This window comes from Triticum dicoccoides, chromosome 4B, assembly GCF_002162155.2.
Source record: "Triticum dicoccoides isolate Atlit2015 ecotype Zavitan chromosome 4B, WEW_v2.0, whole genome shotgun sequence".
Classification (NCBI taxonomy): Eukaryota; Viridiplantae; Streptophyta; class Magnoliopsida; order Poales; family Poaceae; genus Triticum; species Triticum dicoccoides.
In genome coordinates this window covers 339,891,402-339,908,819 of record NC_041387.1, presented here as the reverse complement: position 1 = coordinate 339,908,819, position 17,418 = coordinate 339,891,402, and the positions used below count along the sequence as shown (strand labels likewise).

The following is a 17,418-nucleotide window of genomic DNA, read 5'->3' as shown; positions in this document are numbered from 1 at the left end:
AAAAGGGGACGTGCCCCAGCCTCTGCATCAGAAAGATGCATACGGCTCATATTATTAAAAGGATAAACCAGTAGCATAGTACCGAAAGGTCATAGTACAAACTATAACAAAATCTGTAAATAAGAAAAGCCCAAAGCCACAACCGGCTGGCAAAAACAATAGGATCACTACATGTCTATCCTATTACATGACCGCCATCCAAACCGGTTGAAAATATCCCGAGCTACCATCTCCCATCGGGTAGACGCAGTAACCAAACGCTCCCTGGCCTCCGTCGGAGTGAGTAGCGACCACATACGGATGAACGCCGTGGCCCTGAAGATAACCTACAAAAAGTGAATGTTTGTTGATCGGTTAAAGACTAAGTCATTTCTGCAATTCCATATTGCCCACAAAAGTGCACAAACGCCAACCCGAATGTGTCTTGCAATGTCAGAATCCACCCCATCTAGCCATGTTCCAAATAACATACTAATAGAGGTGGGCTGACTAATATTAAAAGCAATATGAACCGACCGCCACAGAATCTTAGCCAACGGGCAATCGAGAAAGAGGTGTTTGATGTTTTCAGAATGATCACAGAAGCTACATCGAGACGGACTTACCCACTTACGTTTTGCAAGGTTATCCTTAGTCAGAATGACTTGTTTATGCACAAACCACATAAACACTTTAATACGTAAGGGTACCTTAACTTGCCAAACATGTAAGGAGGTAGGGATGACAGTAGAGTTAATGACATCCTGATACATTGATTTGACCGAGAACACACCGTTCTTAGTAAGTTTCCAATGCAGCTGATCAGGGTGAGAAGACAACCGGACATCCATTAAACGACGAACCAGATGGAGCCAGGCCTCCCAACGATTTCCAACAAGCGTCCGCCTAAAGTTGATATTGAGGGAAACGGATTGTAAAACAGTAGCAACATAGGCACCTCTACGTTGGACTATGTTATACAAAGAAGGATATTGAAGTGCTAGTGGGGTCTCCCCAAGCCACGTATCCTCCCAAAACCTCGTCGTGGTACCATTCCCAACAATAAATTTAGTCTTGTTGAAAAAAATTTGTTTAACTCTCATCAAACCCTTCCAAAAGGGCGAGTCGGAAGGTCTCACAGTCACCTGAGCCAAGGTTTTAGCAAAGAGATACTTATTGCGTAAAATCTGTGCCCAAGTGGCCTCCGTCTCAGATGACAACTTAAAAAGCCACTTGCTAAGGAGACATATATTTTTGATTTCCAGATTTTCAATACCTAGGCCACCTTGGTCCTTAGGTCTGCAGATAATATCCCACTTCGCAAGTCTATACTTCCGTTTAAGCTCATCAATTTGCCAAAAGAATCGAGATCGATAGAAATCTAACCTTTTCCTAACTCCGACCGGAACCAAGAAAAAGGATAACAGAAACATAGGCATACTAGTAAGGACCGAATTAATCAGAATTAATCGACCTCCATATGACATGAGCTTTCCTTTCCAACAGCTCAGTTTCTTTTCAAAACGATCCTCAATACATTTCCACTCAATATTAGTTAGCTTACGATGATGAATGGGTATACCTAAATACGTAAATGGTAAAGAACCCAATTCACATCCGAACAATTGTTGATACGAGTCCCGGTCATCATTTGCTCTTCCAAAGCAAAACAATTCGCTCTTGTGGAAGTTGATTTTAAGCCCAGACAATTGTTCAAATAAGCAAAGCAGCAGCTTCATGTTCCTTGCTTTCGCCATATCATGCTCCATAAATATGATAGTATCATCAGCATATTGAAGAATGGATATCCCGCCGTCTACTAGATGTGGAACCAGGCCACCTATCTGTCCTGCATCCTTTGCCCGACCTATTAAAATAGTCAGCATATCAGCCACTATGTTAAACAGGATCGGTGACATAGGGTCTCCTTGCCGTAGCCCCTTGTGTGTTTGGAAATAATGTTAAACCACTTGGTTGGTATTCTTTATTCTTCCAGACAGAGTGACCATCCCCTAGCAGGACAGGCACGTTTAATATGGATGACTGATCAGCTGAAGAAGCATTGCTAATATGCATAACAGAGTGGTCAGCAGGTGCAGCAAGCCCTGATCTATTATTAGCAACATCAATCTGGCCAACTGTCTTTGGTGAAGCCACTGACTGAGGCCTTCCCATTCGAACCCTTGCTCTTTTGACCAACGGCAAGTGTTCATCTCCGTCTGACTTATTAAATTCATTCTTTGAATTTGGAGAATCTGTGAGTCTTCCACTCAACTCAACCTCGAATTCCTCGCCTTTATTGGGTGTCATACAATCTGTAGCATGAGGAACCCAATTTCTATTTGGCTTCCTTTTTCTCTTGAAAATTACTGTTGACTGCATGGGAAAACTTGATGCACCATTTGATTTTAATTTTAGCGCTGAAGCTCCATTTTGAGATGCTTCGCTGTCACAGGTATTATCTACCTTAGCAGTAGAAGACAAATTTTTATTGCAGTCACTAGCCCCAGGAGTTCCAGGTTGATTGAAGATGCCTACACTTGAATGCACACAAACCTCATCCAGCATAGAAAGGGCGCCTGAGTTCGCTTTGTCATGCTCTGGGTATTTAAGAACAGTCAAATCTTCCTTATTGTCATCAGAAACCAAATCAACAGAAGCCAAACTGGTTTCACCCAAAAGCTTACAAGAACCCTGAACTTTTCTGTTTACAACACTCAATGAACTTCTCGACATCCGCAAAGCTGGAGCCCTGCTCCGTGCGTAGCAGTTCTGAGCGTATGCATCCCTTAATTTTTTTTTCGAAAATGAACTAGCAGACAAAGGGATATTCCTCATCTCGTCAAGCATGGATATGTTTTCAGTAGGCCCATCAGGAGCAGAATTTACAACGCATCGCTCACTCCCGACTAAAGTGACAGAAGGCGCATCAGCAGTGACCAAGTCGCGATCTCTTGCAGTGACTGAATGGTCTTCTAATTTTTTATCACTAGACATGTTAGAGCTCTTAGCTAGATCTTTAGTATCCAATCTGCTATTACTATCACCAAGATTTTCTTCACCTGGTATCACTTCATCGGCAGTAAGATCAAGCTTGTTACTATCTTCCTTCAAAGAATCGTAAACATCAATTATCTCATCAACTGCTCTTACAAAATCAGCCCCTTTGCCATGTCGCTTAGCAAGTAAAGACCTCCTTTTCTCCTCAGTGAACGCCTCCAGTTCTGCATAGTTGCAGAAAGCACTACAGTAGAAAGAACGAGAGGTCAGACATTCAAAGAGAAAACAGGTGTCATGTCGTAGTTATGGTAATTCAGTTCCCTAACACATGTTCTCTGCACACCTTGCCCTGCTGGGTCAAAACTCAATACAAAAGGACCCCCTCATAACTGTTACATGTGAAAAACAGTATTGTCCTATATAGTAAGCTTAAGTAAAAGACTTGGTATGTTACTGAAGCTGCCTTCAGTACTGCATTTCCCATTTTTGTAATTATGCTGCAATTAAACCCATTAAGGGGGAAAGACTGGGCAAGCGATGGGTTATGCCACGTGGCACTCGCTGGTTGGCTGAGGTGAGGAAAAAAATTAGGATGGAGATGAGGGTTTTTTTATAATGATTTTTTACATGGAGTTGAGGAAAGGTTTGCTTTTTTTATGGACATGGGTGCTTTTTTGTTAGATGGAGGTGAGGACCCACGTGGGCAGCAGAAACGAGCGCACAACTTCATCTCAGGAAGCACGCAATGGTGCGCCCCGACCACTAGTTCCCCAGCATACTGGGTCAATTGTATGAAAGCTACCTGCTTCGCATCTCACTTCATCTAGTGACACTTACCGAGAGTATATTCCAACACCCAAAAGGTGCCTTGGGTATGAAGGTATTATCTAAATCTTGCTCTATGTTTATCACTATTTTATTATAGTTATGTTCCATCAACATCCTTTGCACTAGATATTTTGTTTTAATTTTTTAATGTAATATTGTTACTTTGGATGACAAATCTGTAATATTATTATGTGTCAGTCTAAGTATTACATATTAGCATCTAAATGATATGTTCAAAAGTTTTGACTGTGCATATTCTAATATGGCACCTATTTTGTAGTTACTGGTACACAACATCTATCATCACATTTAGAAGTCATATGTTACGCACAACTCGTTTGTTTCAAAATACTGAGAGATTGAAATTAACTTCAAAGAAATCTATTATGTGCAATTGGGTCCTCTACTCCCATATGTGACAAACCCACATGTCAGACTCCATTCTGTCAGAGGCGTGGATCTCATACCTTAGCCCGTTAGAGAAAATTATTTAGTTCCAATAAGTGTGCCTTTGGCGTACCATCCGGAAAGCTCCTGGGATTCATAGTCTCCCAGCGAGGAATAGAGGCCAACCCAGAGAAGATCACGGTGCTCTCCACGTTGAGCACGCCGACCGAGCTAAGGACGTTCAGAAGCTGGCCGGCTGCGTCGCCTCTCTGAGCCGATTTATATCCCGGATCAGAGAGAAGGCGCTCCCTCTGTACCGGCTCCCGAAGAAAACAAAGGTGTTCGTCTAGACCGACGAGGCAAAAGCAGCCCAGGAAGAGATCAAGCAATTGCCAGTGACCAACCCAACTCTCGCAGCACCCCCGGACGGCAAGCTGATGTTGTTGTATATATAAACCACCAACCAGGTGGTGAGTGCAGTAAGTGCAGTCATGGTGGTCGAATGCGAGGAGGATGCTCGTGCTTATAAAGTCCAGCGGCCAGTTTACTACGTTTCCAAGAAACTTTCTCCATGCAAAATCCGATACCCGCATTATCACGAGATTACTTTCGCCGTGTTCATGGCATCCCGGAAACTGCAGCATTATTTTCAGGCCTGCCCCATTACGATGGTAAGCCAAGTACCCCTGTCCAAAATCATCAATAATATCAAGGATGCGGCCGGACGAATTGCCAAATGGGCCCTGGAACTGTTGCCTTCTGAAATCAAGTACCAGTCACCGTCCCGCCCTTCAGCACGAAGGCACAGCCGGCGCCTGCATTTTCTTGTGTCCGGTGTCGTGGTAATCTCACGTCAGATGCCAGGGGGTGGCTTATCGTGGGTGGAGCCATGAGGACGTCGTCGGGTTCTGGAAGCGAGAGTGAGCATGAGCTTGGTAGCACACGAGACGTACCCAGGTCCGGGGCTCTCCGGAGAGATAACACCCCTACTCCTGCTATGATGACTACGATCAAGAGTGTACAAGGTTGCTCCTTAGCTGTGTTGCTAGAGGGGGAAGAAGGGCAGGGCTCTCCCTTGCTTCTCCTAGCTATGGTGTGTGGAATGGAGTGGATGGTGAATCTTTGCATGGGTGAGCCCGGGGGGTCTTATAGGCCGACCCCCCGGGGTACAGTGGTAAAGCTACAAGGCCTGGGGCCGGGTGGTCAGTGTCTAGGGTCGCTGGGTTCTCCGCCGGCTGCTGGGGCCCGCCTCTGGAGGGCCTCGCCTGTAACGCCCCGGATTCGATGCGCCAGGTGTCTGCCAGTTATTCGCCGTCGTTGCCATGTCATTTGCTTGCGTGTTGCATTTTATCATGTCATCATGTGCATTTCATTTTGCATACGTGTTCATCTCATGCATCCGAGCATTTTCCCCGTTGTCCGTTTCACTATCCGGCGTCCCCTTCTCGCCTCTCTTCGTGAGTGGGTGTTGAACTTTCTCGGAATGGCCCGAGGTTTGCCAAGCGGCCTTGGTATAGCACCGGTAGACCGCCTGTCAAGTTTCGTGCCATTTGGAAGTCGTTTGATACTCCAACGGTTAACCGGGTAACCGTAAGGCCTCTTTTGTGTGCAGCCCAACAACCCTTCCAAAGTGGCCCAAAACCCAGCAAACTCCCCTCATGCTCTCGGTCGTTCGATCACGATCGTGTGGGCGAAACCGCTCCTCATTTGGACTCTCCTAACTCCCTCTACCTATAAATATGTGTTCCCCTTCGGATTTTTCGTAGTCCAACCCTAGCAAATCTTCCCCCGCGCCGCCCGCCGGCGCGCCTCCCTACCGAGCCCCTGCGCGCCTCCGCCGCGGATCCCCGCCTCCACCGCGCCGCCCGGAGCTCCCCGCCGGAGCGCCCTCGCCGGCGCTCGCCTCCGCCGCGGATCCCGCCGGCGCAGCCCTTCTCTGCCCTCGATGGTGCCCCGTTGGAGCTCTGCTCCTTCGTCGCGCGAGCCCGTGCCCCATCCCGCCGGACCTCGCCCCGCCACCGCGCGCCTCGCCGGCCTCCTCCCTACGTCGCCCTCGCCGGAAGCCTGCCGCCCTCGCCGGAGTTCGGGTCCGGTCAGATCCGTCCAGGTGGGACGAGATCCACCGGGGTCCCGAACCAAACGTCGTGCCCCATCCCGCTCCGCTCCGTCCTGGGATCTCCCCGTCCAACTTTTCCCGCGAGGTGATATTTTCTGCTAAGTCCTTAAATTACTGCACTCTGGTGCATACTTTGACCTGCTGTATCTCCATGCATACTGCTCCGTTTTGTGCGTGTAATATGTCAAAGTGTTCGCCTCGACGAGTACTTCATTTCATTCCATTGCATCATGTTCATTTGAGCTCATCTTGACGCCTGAATCTTCGTTGCAAGAGTGCTTCATGATGTTGTCTGCTGTCTGTTAACAGAACTTGCTCTTTTGTCAATTTTTCCATGTTTGATGCGTGCATCCTATGAGGTTGATGTCTACATGTGTTTTGATCTATGCTATGTCTTCTTTATAGAGGTGCTTACCATTTATTTTTGTGATCTATGTGGTGACTAGCACAAGCATGCAAACTAGGCCTCGTGATGTTGTTGATTTCAGTCCCTGTTCTGCTGTTATTTTGATGCCATGTAAACTTGATGCTACAGAGAGATTCATGCATATTTTGAGATACTTCAGTAAGGATGTTTTGAACATATGGTTATGCTCTATCCATCCATGCCCATGGTTGAAATTATGGAGTAGTCTAGCATGTCATTTTCGTGCTCTACTTTTGCTTCAAAATGTTTCCTGGCAGATTGTTTACATGTTATTCAATTTTGCCAAAGTTGTTGTTGTTGATCCGTGTATGCTATGATGTTGTTCTTGCCATGTATAGCTTCTATGTCATGTCTTCTTGATGGATGTATGCTTAGTTTATCATGAAATGCTCTGTAGTGAGTGCATCGAGCTCACGAACATGCCTTCATATTTCTGTTTCTGCCATGTTTGAATCTGTAATATAACTTGCTATGTTTACGTGGGTGCCATCATATTTTCTGTTCCTTTTTGGCTCATGGTCAGTAAAGGACTTTTGATCTATGGGATTAGTAGATTCATGCCATGCCTTTGTTTGTCATGATAAGTTCCTGTAACATGTTGTTTGATAGCTCTGAACATTGCAACCTGATGTTATTTTCTGCAAAGTCTGAACTGTTATTCTTTGCAATCTTGCCATGTGTGTTTGAGCATGTTCTAGTGATTTTTGGAGATAGCTCAGTGTTCATGTTTCGTTATGCTTCACCTGTACATCATGTCCATGCCTTTTGTTATCATGTTGAGATGCTGTAGCATGTGGTTTTGGTGCTTGCAATATGCCTAGTTGCTGTTTTGGACAGATTCTTGCTATAACTTGTATAGTGTGTGTGTGTTGAACCGTTGCTCCGTTTTGAGTGTGCTCTATATGAAACTTGCTTGATTTTGCATGTAGTTTCATATTATCATGTTGCATCCTTGTTTTGAGGTGTTTGCTTGATGTTTGGGTGCATTTCGCATCAATGCCATGTTTAACTTGTTTTGCTCATATCTTCTAGGCCGCAGCTCCGAATTAAACGAACTTTATATGTAACTTGACTAGAATTTCTTGTAGATCATCTTGTGTAACTTAACTTGCTGTTTAACAACTTGAACTTAATGTTTGTTCAGATCTGGACCAATTTCGAAATATGCATATGAGGACTTACCGGAATTGTTATATGTTGTTCCCGGCCTCATTTAAACTTGTTTTGATGTGTTGCTCTTGTATGCATCATCTCTTGCCATGAGTAGCTTCATGGAGCCTTGTCATGCATCATGCTTGTTGTGCATCATGGCTTGTTCTTGTGTGGTGTGTTTACTATGTTGTGTGTTTCTTCTCGATAGTTCCTGTTTCGTTGCGATCGTGAGGATTCGCTCGTCTACGCTTGGTTCGTCTTCGTGGCTTCATCTTCTTCATGGACTTGTTCTTCCTCCTTGCGGGATTTCAGGCAAGATGACCACTACCCTGGATCTCACTACTATCATTGCTATGCTAGTTGCTTCGTTCTATCGCTTTGTTGCGCTACCTATCACCTGTTTATCAAGCCTCCCATATTGCCATGAACCTCTAACCTTTGAAACCTTTCCTATGCAAACTGTTGTTTGCCTATGTTACCGCTTTGCTCAGCCCTCTTATAGCGTTGCTAGTTGCAGGTGAAGTTGAAGATTGCTCCATGGTGGACAGGTTTTTGTTGGGATATCACAATATCTCTTATATTATTAATGCATCTATATACTTGGTAAAGGGTGGAAGACTCGGCCTTTTGCCTGGTGTTTTGTTCCACTCTTGCCGCCCTAGTTTCCGTCATACCGGTGTTATGTTCCTGGATTTTGCGTTCCTTACGTGGTCGGGTGATTTATGGGACCCCCTTGACAGTTCGCTTTGAATAAAACTCCTCCAGCAAGGCCCAACCTTGGTTTTACCATTTGCCTCACCTAGCCCTTTTTCCCTTGGGAGTCGCGCTCTCGAGGGTCATCTTTATATTATCCCCCCCGGGCCAGTGCTCGTCGTGAGTGTTGGTCCAACCTGTCAGCCGCTGGTGGCCACCAGGGCAACTCTGGGCTGGCCTACCGGAAGTTTGGACAATCCCGTGTGCCCTGAGAACGAGATATGTGCAGCTCCTATCAGGATTTGTCGGCACATCCAGGCGGCTTTGCTGGTCTTGTTTTACCATTGTCGAAATGTCTTGTAAACCGGGATACCGAGTCTGATCGGGTCTTCCTGGGAGAAGGTATATCCTTTGTTGATCGCGAGAGCTTATCATGGGCTAAGTTGGGACACCCCTGTAGGGTATGATCTTTCGAAAGCCGTGCCTGCGGTTATAGGCAGATGGGAATTTGTTAATGTCCGGTTGTAGATAACTTGACACCAGATCCGATTTAAAACGCATCAACCGCGTGTGTAGCCGTGATGGTCTCTTTTCGGCGGAGTCCAGGAAGTGAACACGGTTTCTGGGTTATGATTGACGTAAGTAGGAGTTCACAATCACTTCTTGATCATTGCTAGCTTCACGACCGTTCCTTTTGCTCTCTTCTCGCTCTTATTTGCGTATGTTAGCCACCATATATGCTTAGTCGCTGCTGCAACCTCACCACTTTACCCCTTCCTTTCCCTTTAAGCTTTGCTAGTCTTGATACCCATGGTAATGGGATTGCTGAGTCCTCGTGGCTCACAGATTACTACAACAACAGTTGCAGGTACAGCTTTTGCGATGATCATGACGCGAGAGCGATGCTTGCTTGCGTTGAGTTCTTCTTCTGCTTCTTCGATCAGGGGATAGGTTCCAGGTCGGCAGCCTGGGTTAGCAGGGTGGATGTCGTTTGAGTTTCTGTTTGTGTTTCATCCGTAATCGGATGATGCTCTTATGTATTGTGATGTTGTATTCGTGTGGCATTGTATGCCTCTTGTATGTATCCCCATCTATTATGTAAATGTTGATGTAATGATATCCACCTTGCAAAAGCATTTCAATATGCGGGTATATCCTTGGTGGGACCTTCGAGTTACTTTTGGATAGGGTCACATATTGGGCGTGACATCGCCGACTGCCGAGAATCCAACCGGCAGGTAGGGCCCGCCGCCTGCGGGCCACGCTGATTGCCTTTCGCTGTAGCACCGTCCTTGCTGACAGGGCCATGTCAGAGGTCGTATGGCTACAGTGCTCCGTCAGGCGGGTTGGTGGCCGCCTGGTCAACGCAGACTGTAGCCATGCCCTTCCGAGATTCGGGGGGAGCAGGTGGCACTGTTGCTACGCTCCGTCTTGTCGTAGTGGTTGAGTGCAGACTCCAAGGGAGAGGACGGGCCGGTTGCTGGAGGCCGGCCCGTACCCAAGCCGCCTTCTTGGAGCGCGTCGTCTTCTGGAAGCCGGCCGTGTGACCAGTCGGCACGAGGGGCTTAGCTGCCCCCGATGTCTTGAAACATCTTTGGGTGTGGATGAGGCTACCCGGGGTCTATCCCCCCGACAGTAGTCCCCGAAGCTGGTGAGGAGCCATGGATCGCAGCCGGAGTGCCTCAGCAGTTTCCCCCTCCGAGAGATCCTACACCTTTGTCTCGTCCGGCCGGGAGAAGCCGCGTGCCAGGAGCCGGCCGCGGCGAAGGCGACCGCCTGTTGAATTTGAATCGTCGTGGCGGGCGACGGAGAGACGTCGCTGGGTGGCGCGCCCGCTGCCTGTTGCCCGAGCACCACACGTTGCCAACGGGCCAGGCCGGCCTGCCAGCCCACGCGCGCGACGGGACACCGCCGCAGGCCCGGGCCCGCCACTACACGGCCTCAGCGCGCGCGGATCCGCTGCAGCCGAGGCGGTCGGTTGCCCTTCCTAGCGCGGGATTTGATCTTCCGGTAACCCTATGCCAGCTATCGCTCTGCAAATACTTGTCTATTTGCATTATGGTTACTTTCCATATGTCTAGCAATATTCATTAGTATCCGTTGTCATCGTCATTTTGAGCCTTTGATTCGATATGTTTGTGAATGGTCGCAATCATCATTCGAAATTAGAATTCGTCCCTTTGGCTCAGACGTCACTCTGGACATGAGCTGGTTCTCGACCAATCAAATTACCGTCGATTGTACCCCTAAGTCTATTCAATTTTTCCATCCTTAATCAGAGTGTTTGCTTCTGATCCCTTGATTCATAAATCATAATTCTTTTGTATTTAAGCTTTGGAATTATCCTGATATTTCTATAATCCGATGCCTTTGCATTCTTTCTTCCTTTGATTGAGCACCGATACTCACCTCAGCTCCATTGTGGATCACCAGATCCAATGTTGGTTTATTACCCGACAATGTCCTTCATATTCAATCACCTTGTGAGTTCTTCCCCCAATATATAATGCCTTTGGTAAATTGTTTTCTCAGATTTGGCTAACCATGCTCGGCTTTCGAGCTTGTGTTATTTACTCTTGAAGTTTGTGGTATATGTCCCTAAGATGCCCTTATGGGTTGAACCTATGCCTTCCCTAATCCATATGAACTCGAGAGTTTTCACGAGTCTTACTCATATGGTGTTTTGCCAGATAAAATTCCAACATTGCAACTTCTTCGAAAATTTAAGCCAAACAGGGAGAGCACATTTTAAGAAAGGGACAATTAAGGAATTATTCTGCTCCTAAAGGTCGAGGAGCAGGTTATTTCCTTGGCTTGTACACCAATGTATTATTGGTTGTAAAACTCCATATGACAATTTCAACTGAACATGTTGGTAGTTGCATAGAAAGAGAGACTATTACACACTTGGAGCCCCCATGTCGATCCTAGTGGCGAAACCCTAGCCGCACCCAAGACCCCCTCCCTCCCCTCGCCGCCGCCGGAGGTGCCGGTGTGCTTGCGCGTTGTACGGTGGGAGCGCGCAGTGGCGCGGCAGGCGGCTGTCTGCGCGCAGGGGAGGTCGAGATGGCGTGGAACACATGGGCAGGGGCGCTCCTATGGAGGCAGATGGCCACTACAACGAGCGACAAAGTTGTGGGCGCGGGACTGCCCTGGTCCATGACAACGACTTTGCCCCCACCCACCCTTCTCCCTCCTCCCACCTCTCCCGGCCGCCGTCGGTTGATGCCGCTGGGTTGGTGAGCAAGCGCGCGGCAACCCTGACGGTTACTGCTATGTTGTGCCCAGTGGATCGTGGCGGCGGAGGCTGCGGGCCGGGCGTGGTGGCGGCGTGTTGCAGGTGACTGTTGTCGCCGGCTAGACGCGCTCCCGGCGGTGGCCGGCCTGCTGGTGCTATACTGGCAGGTGCCCACTCCCGCGACCTCAACGTTCCTAGGCTTCCCTCCTCCATGTGCGTCAGTCTTTTCCAATGTTTTTCCCCATGTCCGGTCTGCCACTACATCTGAGGTCTTTGCTCATGGGTCGGGGCGAAATCCCCACGTGGCGACAGCCTGCGGTGTCAACGGCGTCGCCCGAGGGTGCCATCACCTCCTTGGAGGCGCTGGCATGACCCTGAGCGGATGTGACAACCCGAGACCGACACTCCAGTTCCCTTCCATTCTTTTGTCGCTGTGTGTTTCATTTGTTTGTTGCATTCATCATCGCGTCATTCGCATTACATCGGCACTCGTGCCGTCATTCTTTTCAAACTTGCATCCGCCCGTAGTTATTGGGTTCTCCCCGTCCTCTTCATTGTCTGTTCTAAGTCTAACCACACACGCACGCGCCCGTGGCATCTCCGAAATATTATTCTATAAATGGGATAAAAAGTTCTCGGAATGGGGTGGAAGTTGGCGTGCAGTCTTGTTATATTGTAGGTAGACCGCCTGCCAAATTTCGTCGCATTCGGAGTCCGTTTGATACCCCAACGGATAACTATAGCGGCACTATAGCCGGTTTATTCGCCGAACGTTTTTAGCATCCGAAAGCCGTGCCGGGCTGCCATCCTCCCTTGCTTCTCAGCCCACACCACCCCCCCTCTACACAGCCCACTAGCACAACCTACCCCCTCTTGCGACCGTAGTCGTTCGATCGCGATCCGATGTCCGAAAAGACCCCCAAAACTCCCTCAAACCCTAACCCTAGCTATAAAAGGAAACCCCCACCTCCATTTTAGGAAACCCTACCCCCTAGCCTCCTTCCACGGATTCAGCGCCGCCAGCCACCGCCGCCACTTGTCGCTCAGCCGCTAGCCGAGCCGCCACCCAGCAGCCGCCCTCCACCACTCCTGTCGCGCCACATCACCTTGCCTCGCTCCCCACTACGCCGCAGCCTGCAGAGCCCATCGCCGGCCCGGCCCGAGCCGAACCGGGCCCAAATCCGCCGTCGTCTCCAATCTGGATCGGGAGAGCCCCGAGCTCCTCCTGTCAGACCGCGCCTCCCGAAGCCCTCGCCAGACCTTGCCCACCGGCGACTCCAGGACCGCCGCCCTCTTCTCCCCGTCTCTCCCTTCCTCCCCGTACTTCTCTCTCTCACACACACAGTGCCCTCTCTCTCTTCTATGTACCAGGACGCCATGGATGGCCGCCCCAAGCTCCGTCGGCAACAACGTAGCCCCAAGCTTCGTCCGCCGCCCTTGCCTGGATCCGGCCACCCACGACTGGATCTGCCCATTCCCGGTCTCCCCGACGCCTGCCGGAGTCCCATGCCTCCCGACCGTCCCCATTGACTTCCGTTGTCGCCATTCTGTATGAGGGATAGAGCTTCCCCCGACCTGGACCACTCCGTCCCATCCCGTCCTGGATCAGCCTCACCTGCGAATCAAACAGATCCGCTGGATCCGCCCGTCCCGTCCCGTTTCCCGCAAGGTCTATTTTCACCGAGTCCCCAGTTTTTAACATCATATATGCATTTTGAACTTGCTGTAACTTTATGCATGTTTGTCCGATAAAGATGATTTATATATGAAAGTTGATCTACTCTCTATGCTCTACATGATAGTGGCATTTGCATGCATACTAGAGTGCATCTACATGTCATAATCTTCATTGCAAAAGTGCATCCTGATGTTAATTGCTGCTGATTACAGAAAACTGTTAAAACTTTCAAACTTGCCATGATGTTTGCCACTCATCCATTGCTCATATGCATATGATTCCTTTGTGTGATTTGCTCTATGTTATGTGTACTTTTATGCCATGCCCTTGGTTGCCATGTAAAGTTGATGTAGCATGTCTCTTTCTTGTTCTCAAGTTGCCATCATGATAAAACTGTCAATCTGTTAACAACATGTTCCATTTGCAAATATCATAGTAATTAATCTATGCATCACATGAATTTGTGCCAATGGAGTAAGTTGGAGATTGCCATGTCTTCTGTACACTGTTAATCTGTTAACAACATGTTCCATTTTGCAAAGATCATAGTAATTAATCTATGCATCATATGAATTTGTGCCAATGGAGTAAGTTGGAGATTGCCATGTCTTCTGTATGCTCATGTCAATTTCATAAATAGTAAAATTGCTATGCTTGCTGTTATGTGCATCCCAAGTAGGCATCATGCTGTTTTGGGCAGATTGTTATTTAAACTTGCCTTGTGTATGTGTGAACCGTTGCTCCGTTTTGATCATGTCCAATATGAAACTTGCTTAGATTTGCATGTAGTTTCATAATGTCATGTTGCATCCATGTTTTGCAGTGTTTTTGATTGTGTTTTTCTTGCATTTGCATCAATGCCATGTTGAACTTCTTTAGCTCATACTTCTAGACCGTAGCTCCGAATTAAATGATCTACATATGTAACTTGACTAGAACAACGTGCAGATCATCATGGTGCACTTTAACTTGTTGTTTAACAACTACAACATTATGTTCAATTCAGATCTGTTCCAAATTCAAAATTTGCATATGGGGAACTTTTGGAATTGTTATGTGTTATTTCCGGCCTCATTTAAACTTGCTTTGATGTGGGGTTCTTTCATGCATCATCACTTGCCATGAGTAACAACATTAAACCGGACATGCATCATACTTGGTTGTGCATCATGCCATGTTTATGCTTGGTCATTTACCGTGTTGTTTGCTTCTTTCCGGTTGTGCTTCTTCTCGATAGTTCCCTGTTACGTTGCGATTGTGAGGATGTGTTCGACTATGTTGGTCCGTCTTCTTCATGGACTCGATCTTCTTCCAAGCGGGATTTCAGGCAATATGACAATTACCTTTGCTTGCTAGTTGTCTCAATGCTATCGCTATGTCGCGCTACCTACCACTTGTTAGTCAAGCCTCCCAAATTGCCATGAAACAACCTCTAACCTTCCACCATCCCAGCAAACCGTTGTTTGGCTATGTTACCGTTTTGCTCAACCCGTCTTATAGCGTTGCTAGAGGTTGTTCCATGTCGGGATATGGATATCATGGGATATCACAACCTCTCTTATTTAATTAATGCATCTACATACTTGGTAAAGGGTGGAAGGATCAACCTTTTGCCTAGTGTTTTGTTCCACTCTTGCCGCCCTAGTTTCCGTCATACCAGTGTTATGTTCCTTGATTTGCGTACCTAACACGGTCGGGGTTTATCGGCCCCCTAACAGTTCGCTTTGAATAAAACTCTTCCAGCAAGGCCCAACATTGGTTTAAATTTTTGCCCAACATAATAAACATGATAATAAATTTGACGCATAGAGAGTTAGCGCTACCTGAGGTTCGTTATTCAACATAATACAGGTAGGACAGTGCCAATGGTGTTGGTCCAAAATAGAGTCATGTGCGGCTTCCCCTGGGGAAACTCGGGTCTCAGTTGTTGTACGCTTAGCTCATCCGCCGTGTCCTAAGAACGAGATACGCGGCTCCTATCGGGATTTGTCGACACGTCGGGAGGTCTTGCTGGACTTGTTTTACCATTGTCGAAATGTCTTGTGCACCGGGATTCCGAGCTTGATCGGGTTGTCCCGAGATGGAGGTTTTTCCTCCGCGGATCATGAGAGTTTATGATGGACTAAGTTGGGACACCCCTGCAGGGTTAAATCTTTTCGGAAACCATGCCCGCGATTATGTGGTGACGTGGAAATTTATAATATCCGCTTGTAGAGAACTTGACACTAACCCAAATTAAAATGCACCAACTGCGTGCGTAACCGTGACCGTCTCTTTTCGATGGAGTTCGAAAAAAGAACACGTGGGGTTATGATTGATTCGTAAGTAGGATCACTTATTGATCATTACTAGATTGCGACCGTTATGCGTAGTTACTTTTCTTATTCTTGTACTCATAAGTTAGCCACCATACAATGCTTAGTGCTTGCTGCAACCTCACCACTTATCCATTCCATACCCATTAAACATTGCTAGTCTTGATACCCATGGTAATGGGATTGCTGAGTCCTCGTGGCTCACAGATTACTACAACAATAGTTGCAAATACAGGTAATGCGATGATTTGACTTGAGAGCGATGCTTGCTTGCTTTTGGAGTTCCTCTTCTGCTTCTTCTTCGTCGATCTTGGGATAGGTTCCAGGTTGGCAGCCTGGGCTTTTGTTTGTTTGTTTGTTTTCATCCGTAGTCGGATGTTGCTCTTCTGTTTGATGTATTCATGTTGCAATTGTATGCCTTTGTATGTATCCCCATCTATTATGTACATGGTACGATGTAATGATATCCACATTGCAAAGCATCTTCAATATGCGCTTCCATCCTTGGTGGGACCTTCGAGCTCCTCTAGGATAAGATCGCATATTAGGCGTGACACCAGACCTCCTCCTCGAGCACCGGGAGAAATCCTAGGTCCGACCACCTCTAGACTGGGAGCGGCGGCGTCTCAACGTCGTTCCCCTCTTGAAGGTGTTGCTTTGGCTGCAAGTGGAGTACTTGATGCGGCAGATGGTGGATGGTGATGCATCGCTCTGGCGTAGACTGCTAGACATGGAGCAGGTCGCAACATATGCCACTGCCAGCGCTCCCTCAACGAATGCTACTTAGTCCTTGTCGGACTCTGCCTTTCACCCGCCGACTCTCTAGGCACATGGGTGCGAGGTACGTTGGCCTGGGCAGTCCTGGAGTTGCAATCAATGCGGTGATGCTGCCCGTTGCTCCGAGTCTCGGTGCCTCGCCATTTTTGGCTGGAGGCAAGGCTGGGCGAGGCCTAATGTTGTTGCGTGTCTAGTTAAGGGCACCTCCTTACCTAGTTGTAGTCGATTGGCGAGGACGCTCGTGTGTGTGTGTGTGTGTGTGTGTGTGTGTGTGTGTGTGTGTGTGTGTGTGTGTGCACGCGTGTGTGTCCCTCCTTTCTAGAGGTTGTACCCCCAATATCTTCCTGTTAGATATAGTGAAACGCAAATTCTTTTGCGTTTTCTCAGGAAAAAAATGAACATGTTGGTAGTAGTCCGCGACGCTCCCGCGAGCGCCGGGAGGGGGGACCCTAGCTCCGCCTCCAACTCCCCCCTCCTCCTTCTCCCTCCCCTCGCCGCCGCCTCGACGTACTGGCGGGCAAAGCCCGACCAATGTTGGCGGCGGCGGGGCACTTTCCTTCCCTTGCTCGGCCCGGCGGGCGCAGGTCTCCTGGTCGGGCGGCGGCGCAACATTGGCTCGGGGCGTGGCGGCGGAGACGCGGGCTGTGGGCGGCGGCGTGAAGGGGCTGTAGCAGTGGTGGTGCGCGGTGGGCTCCAGCGGCGCAACATTGGCTCGGGGCGTGGCCGCAGAGACGCGGGCTGTGGGCGGCAGCATGAAGGGGCTGTAGCAGCGGTGGTGCGCGGTGGGCTCCGGCGGCGACGGACGGCCAGATCTGGGCCCAGGCGGCG

General features: G+C 48.4%; 1 protein-coding gene across 1 annotated transcript in view; it reads right to left on the bottom strand.

Moving 5' to 3' along the window:
* Nucleotides 1–17,418, bottom strand: part of LOC119296108 (protein HUA2-LIKE 2-like) — a 44,819-nt gene that overhangs the window by 1,429 nt on the left and 25,972 nt on the right. The window contains exon 4 of the mRNA XM_037574500.1: nucleotides 1,940–3,223. Within this exon, the coding sequence (XP_037430397.1) occupies nucleotides 1,940–3,223 (1,284 nt within the window). The remainder of the gene's footprint in view (nucleotides 1–1,939; nucleotides 3,224–17,418) is intronic.